General features: G+C 40.0%; 2 protein-coding genes across 3 annotated transcripts; one reads left to right on the forward strand and one right to left on the reverse strand.

The window, feature by feature from the left end:
* The first annotated feature begins 3011 nt into the window (after positions 1-3011).
* LOC117635116 (leucine-rich repeat receptor-like protein kinase PXC1) lies at positions 3012-5832 on the forward strand. The gene is made up of 2 exons (XM_034369457.1): positions 3012-4571; positions 4812-5832. Exons 1-2 carry the CDS (start codon positions 3197-3199, stop codon positions 5483-5485), a joined length of 2049 nt encoding a protein of 682 aa, XP_034225348.1. The 5' UTR covers positions 3012-3196; the 3' UTR covers positions 5486-5832.
* A 376-nt stretch (positions 5833-6208) lies between these two features.
* LOC117635901 lies at positions 6209-9759 on the reverse strand. Of its 2 annotated transcripts, none has more exons than XM_034370282.1 (7): positions 8809-9759; positions 8571-8709; positions 8419-8472; positions 8220-8311; positions 7403-7638; positions 7044-7214; positions 6209-6754 (listed from the first exon to the last, which is right to left on the reverse strand). In XM_034370282.1, the coding sequence occupies exons 1-7, from the start codon at positions 9597-9599 to the stop codon at positions 6657-6659; spliced, it is 1581 nt and encodes a 526-aa protein (XP_034226173.1). In that variant the 5' UTR covers positions 9600-9759; the 3' UTR covers positions 6209-6656. The 2 variants fall into 2 exon arrangements, with proteins under 2 accessions (XP_034226173.1, XP_034226172.1); XM_034370281.1 differs by having other exon boundaries at positions 8571-8712.
* Positions 9760-15669: the final 5910 nt, after the last annotated feature.

Raw genomic sequence — 15669 nt, forward strand, 5'->3', positions numbered from 1 at the left:
AAGAATTTTTGTTGAATATCAAATCTCTGTTTTTAAAGTCCGTGCATTTATCTGCATATTGTTAAGTGTGGTCAGTTTTAATAATTTAATGACCAAACTTCGACTTGAGTTAAGTTGTTTATAACTTTATGATTTTGTGGGTTTGCTAAAGCTTGGGTCACGCTGCCTTTAGCCCATTTCAGTCTGCATATATAAATGATGTTAGCAGAAAAATAAAATAAAATACAATCATACTAAACTGGCCTTTTCATCAAAGCTTTGGATCTGCTTATTATTTTCTAGTTCATTATGAGATGTTGTTTGATGGTCTGCCTTTTGATTGAGCTGATCAGCTCAGAATGTAGTTTTTGGGTTGAGAATATATATATATACAGAGAGCTTTTATTGAGAAATCCTTCAAATAAGTTTATTTGCGGAACACTCTTGTAGAGCCCACTCCGTATCGTATTCTACTAATCCAAATTATCTGTTTTTTAAATAATCATTCAAAGATCATCTCTATAAAAAAATCACTTGAATCCGATATCATTTGACCACTCAATTGAGTTATTGAAATTTTAATACTTTCTTAAAGTATCATTTTTTCCTTCCTCAACTTAAACTTATTCTGTTTGATTAGCTGTAAGTTAACTCAAGTTACTGAACACTGTGCCTGTTTTCCCAGAAAATCCGTACCCTAAAAATGCCAAGTCCACTAAGAAATAATGCAGATAAAATTCTTCAACTTTGGCTTATTTTGCTCCTGAAACTTCTTAAACCTAAAAATCACTGCAAGTTTGTCTCATTTTCCAATGATTCTACCAAAATTTTGAAAAATTACATTATTAAGCTTTTTGTCCTTTGACCCTTTTGCTTTTTTTTTTTTCTTTTTTTTTTGGTTGGGCACCAACTTTTGTCTGCTTTTCTTTGCTGATTCAGCAAATGACTGTGGCAAATTGGAACGCCAATCCCGCCTTCAATCTCTCTCTCTCTCTCTCTCTCTCTCTCTCTCTCTCTCTCTCCTGTTCTTTTTGCATGCTTCATAATTAAAAAACAAACAAACCAAGAAGCAAGAAAAGAAAAAGAAGAAAGAGAGAGAGGCTGTAACCTGTAAGCATTTCCTTCACTTTTTGTGACAGCATCAACTGCATGACCTTAGTCCTCAACTCAAGTTGATTGCTGACAACTGGGAAGTGTACTGTAAAATGGATAACCATGTGGCTATAAAGATTGGATTAAATCTGCAATTATATTATTCTCCACTAATTGAAGATCAAATCCTCAAAATGTTGCTAATTCTCGGGAAAAAAAGGTTTTAGATTATGATTATGGAAGGGATTTGAAATTGTGAAATAGTTCCAATAACACTGTCGGGTAAAGTCAATTATCTGTTGGGTACATTAACTATATTTGTGTTGTCAACATCCATGCTGGCATAACTTCTTTGAAGCGACACATATAATGCTGCTTGACAACATGGGGTTAATTTGACAAACTACATCAACTTCTTAATTTAATTCATTATTTTTTTAAGTATACTAGCGATTACGAGAGAAGTAATTCTAATACAATATCTTGATATATGGATAAACGTTCTTAACCACACATCGAGTGCAGATATGTATTTGCACTTCTCTATTAAATTGTCACTCAATTTCCTCAGGATCGTATTTCTCTCAGCATTCAGCATTATGCACCAAGCTACTTGTTGCATGCAGATCTTATACAAAGAAACTGATTCAATAGTACTGTTACATATATCTATAGAGAAAGGGAAAAGAGATGTTAGGACAGCAATCTAGTCGTGTTTTATTTAGGTGGTATGCTTTTTTGTGATGATCATTTTAGGGTTTGGTAGGTAGAACAACTTTGCTTTCTTAAGACTCAAAGTCTCAAAGTCATAGCAAGCTTTTTCTTTCATGGAAAAAGATGAGGCACCGACAGACAAATTCAATTATGTTCCTCCTTCTCTATCTAAAATCCTCAAAAAGTAGTCCAAAATAATATTCCATGCATGTTTTGGCTTGTATTGTATTTATCTTCGTGAAACACTGCACATTTATAGTCAAACATGCAGAAACATAGTGTAGGGAAATTACAATACCAAATGCTCAATCCCGAGCTTTGCTACCAGGTGCGCGACTAATCTTAGCAAAATTTATAACTCGTACATTAAGCAAATCTTTGGTTTCACCTACTAGAGGGCAAAATTTACAGTACAAGTGTTTGCATCACGCACTCTGCTAAGAAACTAGACATTTGAAAGAAGAGTTTGAGGCAGGAGATTCCCCATAGATGACTGGAACCTAACTTCGACACTGAAAGAGGTCAGTCAAAGGTTAATATAACAAGATTGATGTGAGGAATTTATACTAGTTTGGTTGGTCAGCCTTAGCTACACTAGGTCTCCAGCTCAACCCAATATGTAAAGGGGGCCAAAGATTTTCAAAGAAGTAAATGAGTGCTGCCTGCTTCTTTTTGTGCAAAATTAACTACGTAGCCATTATCAGCAATGGCATATTGATTACAGAACTTTAGTACTGATGGGATATTGATTGTTGCAATTGAATTTATTAAATTACATATGAGTCTATGAGACTCACTTGATAACTTTTGGGGTCAATAGCTTAAAACAAATCCCATCATCAAACTTGATTACTTTCTTTAATGTACCAGGTTATTGCAACCGGTTAAAAACGTTTATTCATGCATTCGAGATTTTGTATTCGATTATTCCCTATCTCGATATCACTCGTATCAAAATAACAAATGCAAAAATAATAATAAAAAAATCATGTCATGGTGGTCCTAGAGTCCTCCTTCTCATTTCACTTTGGTCAAGAAAAAGTGAAAAGGAAAAAACCCTGCTCTCAAAAATCTTTACTCATTCCATATGGAAGAGTGGAGAACATCAATCATTCACACAACCATGCCCTATTCTTATCTTTAATCATACTATTACTCCTCCCCATTCTAAAAAGAACCCATCCACCCTAATCATGTCAAAACCAAAAAGAAATAATAATAATAAAATTAAAAATCATATCTTTGCCCCACTTAATCTCTCTCTCTCTCTCCCACTCTCTTTCTTCAAATTCATAGAAAGAGGCTCTCACTCTCTCTAGTCTTTGGTCACATTTTTTTTTCCTTTTTTTCAAAAAAAAAAAAACACTCTTCTTAGTGTTTTGCCTACTCTTCCCGCCCAAGCACATAAGCCATGAAGAAGAGCAAGGCTCTGGCTTTGGTGGCCACTCTGTCTCTTCTTCTCTTGGCCTTGGCTCATCCTTCACTCTCATCATCTCCGCCGCACAACGACACGTGGGCGCTCACGCAATTCCGCCTCCAGACTGACACTCACGGCTACCTACTATCCAACTGGACCGGGGCCGACCCATGCACCTCATCCTGGACCGGAGTCAGATGCTCCATCTCCAAATCCCGCGTCGTCGCTCTCTCCCTCCCTTCCCTCAACCTGCGGGGCCCGCTCGACTTCCTCGCCTTCCTCGACCAGCTCCGCTTCCTCGACCTCCACAACAACCGCTTGAACGGCACCGTTTCGCCCCTCACCAACTGCACCAACCTCAAGCTACTCTACCTCGCCGGCAACGACCTCTCAGGTGAGATTCCGCCTGAGTTTGCCTCCCTCCGGCGACTCCTCCGGCTCGACCTCTCCGACAACAACCTCCGCGGCCCAATCCCCAGAAACCTCACCGCCCTTACCCGGCTCCTCACGCTCCGGCTCCAGAACAATGCCCTCTCCGGCGAAGTCCCCGACCTCTCCGGCTCCCTCGCCGACCTCAAAGAACTCAACTTCACCAATAACGAACTGTACGGACGGCTTCCGGAGGGTCTGCTGCGAAAGTTCGGGGACGAAAGCTTTTCCGGCAACGAAGGACTCTGCGGGGCGAGCCCATTGCCGGCGTGTTCGTTTACCGGAGCTACTAGTCCTCCGTCGGCGGCTTCAGCTCAAACGGTGCCTTCTAATCCGAGCCAATTGCCTCAGACGACGAGCGTAAACGAACCGGAGAAGAAGAAATCGAGGAAAGGGCTAAGCCCCGGCGCTATAGTCGCCATTGTAATCGCCAATTGCGTGGCTATGCTGGTGGTTGTGTCGTTCATCTTGGCCCATTACTGCGCGAGAGATCGAGGTTCGAATTCGATCGGCGGAAGCGAGAGTGGGAAGAGAAGGAGCGGGAGCAGCTATGGCGGCGATCAGAAGAAGGTGTATGCCAACAGTGGCGGTGCGGATAGTGATGGAACGAACGCCACGGACCGGAGCAAGCTCGTGTTTTTTGACCGGAGGAAGCAGTTTGAGCTGGAAGATTTGCTCCGGGCGTCAGCGGAGATGCTGGGGAAAGGAAGCTTGGGGACGGTGTACAAGGCTGTGCTCGACGACGGGTGCACCATGGCCGTGAAGCGGCTCAAGGACGCGAACCCGTGCGCGAGGAAGGAGTTTGAGCAGTACATGGATTTGATAGGGAAGGTGAAGCACCCAAATGTGGTGAGGCTCAGTGCTTATTATTATGCCAAGGAGGAGAAGCTTCTTGTCTATGATTATCTCCCTAATGGAAGCTTGCACTCACTCCTTCATGGTAATTGGTACTTCAAATCATCAATATATTGTTGAATTATACTGAATTAGATTGCAACACCGTAACATGATGTTCCTGATTTACGTGTTATAATGTTCATGATTTTCGTGTTATAACATGAGTGAACGACATGATTATTCTAAATACTACCCTGAATTTTAGAACATGTGTTTGGTTTAGCGTTATGAATTTTGAATTTTGGCTATATTTGACATGGTGTTTGATTGTTGATGCAATTAGGCAATCGTGGTCCGGGTAGAATTCCTTTGGATTGGACCACAAGGATCAGCTTGATGCTGGGTGCTGCTCGTGGGCTTGCTCGGATTCATGAAGAGTATAGCTCTGCAAAAGTGCCACATGGGAATGTGAAATCTTCCAATGTGCTTCTTGACAAGAACGGTGTGGCTTGCATTTCTGACTTTGGACTCTCTCTGCTTCTGAACCCGGTTCATGCCATTGCAAGATTGGGTGGATACAGAGCTCCTGAACAGGCAGAGGTCAAGAGGCTGTCTCAGAAGGCGGACGTATACAGCTTCGGGGTGTTGTTGTTGGAGGTTCTTACAGGGAGAGCTCCGTCCCAGTATCCATCTCCGGCTCGCCCTCGTGTTGAGGAGGAGGAGGAGGCGGTGGACCTTCCGAAATGGGTGAGGTCTGTGGTGAAGGAGGAGTGGACTGGGGAAGTGTTTGATCAAGAACTTTTGAGGTACAAGAACATTGAGGAGGAGCTTGTGGCAATGCTCCATGTGGGATTGGCTTGTGTGGTACCTCAGCCTGAAAAGAGGCCTACAATGGCTGAAGTGGCAAAGATGATTGAGGACATCAGAGTGGAGAGATCTCCTCTTGGGGAAGACTATGATGAATCCCGCAATTCACTTTCGCCTTCCCTTGCCACCACTGAAGACGGGCTGGCCTGATCATCGCCACCACTCCATTGTTGCGTAATGTAATGGTGTTGCCTGCCTGCACTGTGACTTTGATTGTCTGTATCATCATCCTCAGTTTCTCACTGCGAAATGCTGCTTCTGCTGGCTCCTTCTCAGTCCTTATTTTTTGTGTAGTTGTGGTCTCTGTAATATCTGTAAGTCCTTGTATTTTATAAATTTGTCGCAGGTGAGGAGATTGCTTATCTTGCCACCAAGTTTAAGATAGTTTTGTTTAGTTTTCTATTATGTAATGTAGCCGTTGACAATAATTATTTCTGATTATTATCTTCAAATCACTCTAAATCTTCAGAGTGGCAGCCGAAGCTGCTTTGCTTGCACTTGAAAGTTAATTAATATTTTGTTTTAGTAATGCAGATAAATTATTTTATTAAGTCAGCAAATGAATGCTTTGGATCTGTCTTGAGACATGAATATGATCAAATTAACTTGTATTTCTCAATTTTAATTCTACACTAATCGTATTTTCTCACGCAAAACAGCTGTTTTCTAACAACCACGAAAAATTAAAAAATCGAAACCCAACTCAGGAAGAATGGTTTTTTTTCACCTCCCTGTACAAATATGATTTCAGGCATTTGTGCAGCATTTGAGACTAGTCTTTCCTTCTCTCCTTTTTTCCCTTTTTTTTTTTTTTTTCATTTCCATGCATTTCAAAATTGATATAAGCTGATTATAAATTAAAATAAAGCAACGTAGGAGATCCCAGATTGCATTTAAAAGATAAATATTTCCACATAGAAATGTCATGACTTTGAACCATACTTTGCTATTCACACCTCTATCAATACAAACTGACCAGTTAAATTGTTATTGTCATCTACATTAACAATCTTTCTCCAAGTAGATACCATTTACAAGAGGATACGAACGACTCCGGCACCACCTTAGGATGCAGAACTTAAAAAATATAGTTAATTCTATGAAGCACCAACCACTAGCGTCATAAAAGTTAGAATCTTTACTCTACCTTAAGGTATCAGGTGGCAAATTATATATGCCAAGGATTTGCAGCCAAGTCTCAACGAGTGGCCGGCAGCTGTAGAACCCACCAACATCTCTATAAGGGGTCTGTTGAAGATAAGTTGACAGCTACTTGAGGTTGCCAGACCTAGTAATACAACAGCTGAGAGTTTCATAAATATTAGCTAATCCTTCCAGCTTGATCTATCAGGGTACCAACTTGTTCTCCACATAGTGCTTTCGAAATATTTCCAGGCTCTAAAAGATTAAAGACCACAACTGCACATAAAAATGCACATTGATTAAATTGAATTTGAATACCCGTGTGCATAAACAGAGGTTCAATTAACAGCTTCTGAGTTTAGGCTTGTAACACTTTGACCAAAAAATGTGGACCGTTGGATGACTCAATCCACTCTCACTATTGTTCAACAGAACAGAACTAGCCCTCTTTCCCTCCTATCTGATGCATTGATGTATTAACCAAATGAATTGGAAATGCCTGCATTATGTATTTATGATAAAGGCACAATCTGAACCAAATACAAGTAAAACAAAATGCACTTACCAGGAATCCTGTTTTCTTCGCAGAAGGTCAGTGCCATCGAGTCCATTGAGGTGGCCCCTCTGGTGACCACATCCCTAAAAGAAATGTGCTCGAATGTAAAATTATTGTCTTGAGAGTTGCAGTCATAGACACCATCTACATTGGTACCCTTGAGTACTGCCTCTGCATGAACTGAGAGAAAATAAGAGTGTCACAAAATTATATATAAAGTCAAAAGATGTGGGTGGGAATCCATGCATGTATATGGTATATATGTGTGTGTGTGTGTTGAAGAGCTGACGTAGAACAATTAAAAACTTGGTAGATTTCAAGCATTGTAATATGTTTGAAAGGAAGTGTGGATGATCGCAGAGCCATACTCTCCAAAGCTCGAAGTGCTGCTGCTGTGTCGGTGGAAAAGAGAGGATTTCCAGTGCCAGCGCCAATTCCAGCAAATATTACAACTCTGCCTTTTTCAAGATGGCGGATGGCCCGCTGCCTACTGTATGGTTCAGCAACCTCCTGCATCAAAAATGCAGTTTGAACACGAGTCTGGACTCCCATCTTCTCCAGTGCTGACTGGAGCAATACAGAATTCATTACAGTGGCCATCATTCTGGTACACATCACAAAGTCACCTTGTTTAGGTCGAACATTTGAGCATCATAGATGCATTATCTTGCAATTTATAATTAAGATATCAGAGGGTGCAGATAGGACATACACCCAAACTTCTTATTCCTCAGTCACACCATTTCTATGACATCCCTCCTACATCACACAGCAATGCTTCAAATGAAACACAGCGATGCGAAGACCGTGTCTTGAACTTTTAGTGGAACATGCATAACGTTCACATGATATTACAGTTCCCAAGTGCTTTGTTATATTATATGGTTCCCCAGTTTTATTTCAGTGCTTTGTGAAACAGCAAAAGCGGAAGCAAATCAGATCAACTAATTCATGAAACTTAATAAGAGCACTATCATGTACATCCAAATACAGCACCAGCCACAAAAAAGAAACCAAAAAGAGAAAATTATATTTTGTATAATAAAAACCAAAAAATGGAGCCCAAAACTCGTTGGACATGCTTCATCACTAAGAATGCAATGATCATGTTAATAAACCAAGGCTAGTGAAAGGTGGTATGATTTGAGATAGCAAAAATTAAGATAGGCTAGCAATGATGCTTACCCAATCTGGTATGCAGTACTTCTATCTAACCCTGTTGCAGTCACCCATGCATCTCCACAAAAAAAGTTGCGACCGCCAACAACAATGGCCACCTAATACACCAAGCAAGAAAGAAACCAAACTTTGCAGCTCAAACTCAAAAAGACAACAAACAAATGAACTCAAAGATGATGAACAATCACACGGATAACAAACAAACCTCCACCCCATTGTGACAAGCCAATGCAACTTCTCTTGCAATCAGCATTGCCAACTGCCAAATCACAAAACACAGTGAGACAAGACTGTTCACAAGCTAACAGGATCAAAATTTGGCTCATACAATTAATGGGATTGCATAAAAGATAGAACCTTTGAGTCAACATTGTTTGGAGCAGCGCCAGCAAGAGCAGCACCACTGATTTTGAAGACCACTCTCCGCCATTTGATACTCGGAGCTGATTTGACCTTGTTCATCTGACTTACAGGACTTATTATGGCCATTGCATTTCTGCTAAAAAACCACACAACGCAAGCAACTGAGCAAGGGAGATTGACCAATTGCAGCATTAACCTAAACAATAATAATGCACGACAAACGATTCCAAACCTCTTCGATTGCCGCGGCGTGGTACCGGGAGAAGAAACGCCTTTATCCTCGTCGGAAACGGCCTTTCCAGGCAATGAATTGCCGACGATATTCTCCATCTTCTTGAACCAAGGCCAGTGACTCGCCGAAACGCCGCCGTTGTTCATCCTCTGCCTCTCAAGCTTGTACCTCTTCTTCAAGTTGTCGACTTTGTTCTTGCACTGATCGACGCTCTTCCTCTGCCTATCGCACCTCCCGCTCACAATCGCCGCCACCTCCTCCCAATCTCTGCCCCTCAGATTTCCCCGATTCAGCTGAGTGAACTTGTCCGTGTACGCGTCGAGAAGGCACGAGATCGCCGAGTCGCTCCACTCCTCTCGGTCCTTCCTGTACTCCCCGATCGCAGCCGCCGAGGAGGGTTTCGATCTCTTGTAACTGTACGGAGCTGATCCTGATCCTCCTCCGCCGCCATCGCTGAGCTCATCGGAGTGGTCCTTCCTCTTCTCGCTGGCGCCAGCAACGACGTCGTTCTGATCGGTCCCGCTCTCGAACGGATTCGAGCAGAACGCGGCTGCGGATGCATCGTCGTAGTCGTCTCCGGCCTCGGCCTGGTCTTCTACGGCGTTGACCTCGTCGCTGAGTATGGGCTGCGCAGGTGGCGCGTGGACCGGGGTCGTTCGCGTCGCGAAGCGGTGAGGAGGCGCGTATGGCTGGTGGAGCTGGTGGGAGGAGGGCGCGTGGGGGAGGTGGCTGTGGTGGGTAGTGTTTGACTCGTCACCGAGAATGGAGAAGTCGTCGTCACAGGAAGCCATTAGAGGGAAGGACGTTAGGGTTAGCGGGGTTTGGCGGAACGACGACGTTAGAGGAGGCGGGTTGGAACGTTGGGGCGGAGTGAGAGAGAGAGAGAGGACGAGGTTGTTTAACGGAACGGGTGTGCCGTGAATGGGTGTGGGATGAGCCGTGACGGCTTTGTGACGGTCCCGTTAAGTAATGAAAAAGGGGTAAATAGTTCCATTGAATTTAATTGGAACGTGGGTGGGGCCCGCGTGGATGTGGATGGCTAAATGGCTATTGGTTTGGTTGGTCCGTTTCATTTTTAATTTTGCGTTTCGGAAATTGGCTCGTCACGATTTTGGATGGTCACGAACGTCAGCTGCCCTACCAGACCAGCTGTGCGTGCTTGGTTTGGTGGAAATAGGTGGAAATTCAACGGACCAATATATAAAATTAAATCAGTTGCCAAAAAAAATATATAAAATTAAATAAGTTGCCAAAAATAAAATACAAACAAATGAATAAATCATAAAAGATTGTAAGTGCCTGTTTGGCATTACTTTTTTGGAGTGATAAGTAATTTTTAAAAAAATTTAGGAAGCCTAGCCCATTTGGTAAACTATGATAAAATCATTTATTGTTAAAAATTGTTGTGAAAGAAAGCTATAAGGGAAAGTAGCTAATGAGGTGCTTTCATTTTCTGATTATGCGAGAATCAACTTCGAAGAGGCGCTAGGGTTAATGATTATGCAGGAATCATTTTCTGATTATGCAGGAATTAGTACTAACAACACTTTTAACAAAAAGTTTACCAAACGTTAAATTGCTTTCATAGCTGATTTCTCTCACAGCAAATCTGACAGGAATTATTTTTACAGCACATCAATGTCAAATTGGCCCTAAATTTCTCAAATTTATTATTTCATCGAATGATCAATGAAGTCTACAAGAAACGATGTCTTTTTGTCTTTTGCGACATTAACATTTATACACTATAGAAAGTCAACCTATTTTCTTTTGTACTTTAACTAAAGTTGGACGTTCTATAAAAAAAAATCTTAATGCGAAAATGGCCTCCACTACCTATATATGAATATTTTACAAGTTATTTTCTTCTGTAAATGACTATTTTGCTATTTTGCTTTCAAAATTTTATAGTAGCATTGGCAATATCTGTCAATAATTGCTAGGAGTGAGCATTCAAACCAGAAAACCGAAAAATAGAGTCGAATTGGGCCAAAAAAACCGAGTTAACCAAAAATCAAACTGGACCGATTTGGTCCAATTTCAATTTCAGTTCTTGTAGTAAAAAAAATCAAATCAGGCCAAACCGGGCCAACTTACATATATATTATTTATTTATATAATATTAGCCCAAACCCAATTTTTTATCCAAACCTAATTTTTCTTCAAGCCCAAATACTCTTCCAAGCCATCAAGCCCAACTCCAAGCCCTTTATTTGTTTTTCAAGCTCAAAAAATAAAATTTTAGTTTAAATTTATATAAAAATAATAATAATAATCATCCGGTCCAAAACTGGACTGAATTGTAAACTAGACCAGAATCAATTCAAACAGCTGATTTTATAATTTTTTTTATCATTAAAACTGGATCGAACCAAACCAATTAAATAGTATCGATTTCGGTTTTAATTTAAGATAAAAATCAGACCGAACTAGAGTGACCTTATTACTATCCATAAAAATAAATAAATAAAATCTCACACCTCTTTTTAAAAGTTGGATTTTATGCTTTAATAATCATTTTGAATAACCAACTTTATTTTTTTCAAAATCATAAAGCATTTGAAAGTGGAAGCTTGTATGAAAGTAATTGAGTGTTTCTTTAATTTATGATTAAGGGAAATGTGAAGTGTGGAATACTATAGACCTTTTTATTAAATACTTAATTGAGGTTGAGAAGTAAGGATCAAGAAACTTAGGATTAAGGGAAGAAATAGGAATTGGAATTGAATCAACTATCCGCCCCAATTCATGGTTATGAAGGTAATATTATGCTATAATAAATATATGGATTATTACCTAAAACCAACTATCAATTAGCCAAATTTCCAACTTGGATGGACTTAAATTTTTTTAATGATTGGATGGTTGGATTGAACCCTTCATTCAACCCCTCTAAGGTGTACATCGGTTCAACCACATTAGAGGTGTACATCGGTTTGAATCCAATGCTATTTCACCAATCCGCATCTAATCCAATATAGACTAGATTATGATTTTTCCAATCCAATTGATATTGGATTGGATTATCAGTTTTCATAATGAAAAAATACTTTAATGAAATATGAAACATTTATCGTCAAATTTAATATAAACAAACACTTTAATAGACGTAAATGTAAAATATAAATGAAATGTTAGAGAAAATTATTTTGATTTTTATAATATATTAAACATAACTCCATCAAATCAGAGGCGAACCCAGCTCACGCCCAATATGGGCCATGGCCCACACTCAACTTTTGTTACTTACCTATATATATAGTATAGTAAGCCCACACAATTGTCCAATTATTAAAAAATAATTAAAGAAGCAACCTAGAAAGCTATGACGTGAAGACCTGCTGCATTTTCTTTGAAGTCTGAACTCCATATCTTTGTCTGGAACAATTGGCAACGCCAAAGAGAGGAAGACATCGTTGTTCACAAGCGATTCCATCTTTGTTTATTATAACTTAGCGCTTCTTGTAGGTTAGTAATTGATTTCTCCTCCTTAGTTACACTTTAATATTTTATTTATCTTTATTCTGTCGAAACTGTTAAAACATTTGTTTGTATTTTTTTGTTAGACTATCTCTAAATAGGTGAATTTTTGTAACAGCCATGGAAAAATATTTTAAAAGAAAATCAGTGATGGAGTCATCAACTCCTATAAAGGTTGGCAGTTCAAAACAAAGTCGTATGGAAGTCAATGTGGTGGATCTTCCTTCAGATCCTGGGTTACGAACTATAATTTTATATTACAATCGCAATATTCGAGATCAAATCAGAAGATTATACCTACAAAAAGGTCATTGTCAACTTAAAAGTCATATGTTCCCTTCTAAGAAATGTGGAAATGGGAAACGATGGTTCATCTCTTCTTGGTTTGATGATTTCCCTAATTGGTTGGAATATAGCATAGAAAAAATGTTGCATTCAGTTTATGTTGTTATCTTTTTAAATCAAATAGTGGAGAACAAGGGAGTGGTGATGTAATAACCCAATCCTAAATTAATAGTTAATTATTAATTTATTCTAGTAAAAGATCATTATACCCCTAGAATATTTTATTAGGTTAAAAGTTGACTTTTTATTCGGGAAGGAATTTGGGAATTCCAGTTGTACCGTTGCATAGATCACATCAAGATGAGTCCGTAGACACGTAGTGGGTTCAAATTTGAGTTGTAACGAGAGAGATACGATCAAAATACGTAGATGGGCAAAATGGTAATTTACCAGGTCATATTTTTTAAAAAAACATCTCTCTCCTCCATGCGACACACACACACACACACATACTCTCTCTCTCTCTCTCTCTCTCTCTCTCTCTCTCTCTCTCTCTTTTTTCGAACTCCGGCCAACCGGCCATGGCAACAAGCGAGACCGGTGCCAAAAGGACGGGCCCAGCTTTGCTGTCCCAGCTCAGCCAATCCCGGTCGCTAGCCGCTGCTTGTGCTGCCAGAGAACTCGAAGAACCAGCCGGGTTTTGACAGGATTTTCGCCGGCCCGATCTCTCTCTTCTAGTTGCCATTTTCGGTGATCAAGGTATGGAATCTCATCTACTCTTCGAGTTCTAGTTGCCTGTTGGGTAGGAATTGGTTGAGTTTGAGTGTAGGAGAACGATTTGGGAACTAGGTTTTGGCCGTATTTCAGGTTGAGATTTCGGCCATTTTTCTGGGTAGGTCCCAGAACAAAAGTGGTTCCAAATAGGGTGTTTCACCTAGGGTAGGAGTCTTGAGCCGTGATGTTGAGATTTTCCAGCAAAGCGTTATCACTTTCGGCACTGTGGCAAAAGGGCAATGTGTCCCAATGCAATTCTCTAGTTGCCACGAGCGCGTAGGCGTGCTCAGATTCCAGGTTGGATATCGTTTGAGCCTCGAACGGATTTCGCTTATTGTGTGATTTTCAAGTTTGATAATTTTGAACCGTTGATCGTAGTCAATTTGTTATATGTTGATATAGGTAATTTCAGGATCATATAGGTTTTGACGGATCGTAAAACAGAGTCCCGAATACTTCGAAAATGCCAACCATATGGCTAGGTTTATAGTGTCATTTATATAAATAATGTCACGTGTTTCGGGGACTCCTAAACCGTGTGGTGCGAGAATTGCTGCTGGGATAGAAGTGGTATCTCCGAGGCCTGCGAGGAATGCGGCTGAGGCCTACAAAGATTTCGGCTTGGCTTGCGAAGATTGCGGCTCGGATGGAAGTGGTATCTCGGAGGCCTGCGAGGATGGAATTGACGGTATTAAGGGAATTGATGGATCAGAAATGGGGGTACGCCTGGGTGGAGAGAATTTCAGTTTTGAGATGTTTTAAAACTAAATAGAGGGAGTTCAGTGTATGACATATTTATATTCAGTGTGTGACTAATATGAGTATTTGAAAGAACTACGTGTGACTTGATCCCTCAGTAAGGGTACGTAAGCAGCCTAGTGTTACCGGGTGCAACCACGAGTTAGGGGCTTTGAGATTACTAATGTTCTATTGTTATTATGAAAGTTGAGATGAACTTTATTAGCAGAATGATTTACTTGATTTATTGAGGCTTGAGGCCAGAATATTATGATGCTTGAGTGCTTAGTTATAATTTAATGTATGCTGGCAGTTGGGTTATATAAACATATATGTTTGTTGACAAGTGGAAACTTTTGGGGAAATGAGCAGATTAAAGGGGAGACTCTGCCGAATTTTCGGTAGAAGTCTAATTGATAGATAAATTGGTCTCTAGTTAGAAGGGCAATTTGGTCAAATGTGTCTGGCAACCTTCAGGTGTCGGACACGCACATGGTTCGACTCAGATTCCAAAGTGAAATTTGGGTCGGGTTCTGTCAGGTGAAGCAGTTGTTGGTGAAGGATTTTAAAATTGGAAGGAGAGAAAAAGATTTGAAATTCATATTAGGGGTCCTAATAGTGCCCATAACCAAGCTGTGAAGAAGTGTGAAGCTTTGATGAATGAAAAACAACATACTGAAAATGTTTTTCACAAGAGTTCAGTTCAATCTTGAATTAGATTATGTGCGTCCATTGATTGTATTCAATTTATCTTAAAACAAGGTCTTGCATTCCATGGTCATGATGAGTCTAAGAATTCAAGCAATCAAGGAAACTTTCTTGAGCTTTTACAATTCCTTGTTGATCACAATGAATAGGTTCGAGCTGTAGCACTGAAATATGCTCATGATTACCTTAAGTTGATATCACCATTCTAAAATGCATTGTAAATGATGCTGCAGGTGAAACAACTAATGCTATTATTGTTTTCTATTCTTGTGTGATGAATCTTGTGATGTATCCATTAAAAACCAAATAGTTGTTATGTTTCATTATGTTGACAACAAAGGGTATGTGATTGAACGTTTCATGGGTATTGAACATATGGCTAGTTCAACAGCTCTCTCATTGAAGACATCAATTGATGCATTATTTGCTACACATCATTTGAGCATATCTCGATTACGTGGTCAAGGTTATGATGGGGCAAGTAATATGAATGGAGAGTTCAACGGTTTGAAAACACTTATTATGAAAGATAGACCATGTGCTTTTTATATTCACTGCTTTGCTCATCAACTTCAATTGACTTTTGTGTCTTTGGCAAAAAACCATAGCCTAATAGGTGCTTTATTCATCTTAGTTTTCAATGTGCTAAATATTGTTGGGGCATCATCAAAGCGTAGCGACATTCTTTGAGAAAAACAAGCCCTTAAAGTTATTGAAGCACTTAGCAATGGTAAGCTCTCAAGTGGCAAGGCTTAAATCAAGAACTTGGAGTTAGACGTCTATGTGATACTCGATGGGACGCACACTATGGTACTTTGCTTAGCTTTGTTTCCATGTTTTCATCTATAATTGATGTATTAGAGGAAATTTTAGATG

This window comes from Prunus dulcis, chromosome 7, assembly GCF_902201215.1.
Source record: "Prunus dulcis chromosome 7, ALMONDv2, whole genome shotgun sequence".
NCBI lineage: Eukaryota > Viridiplantae > Streptophyta > Magnoliopsida > Rosales > Rosaceae > Prunus > Prunus dulcis.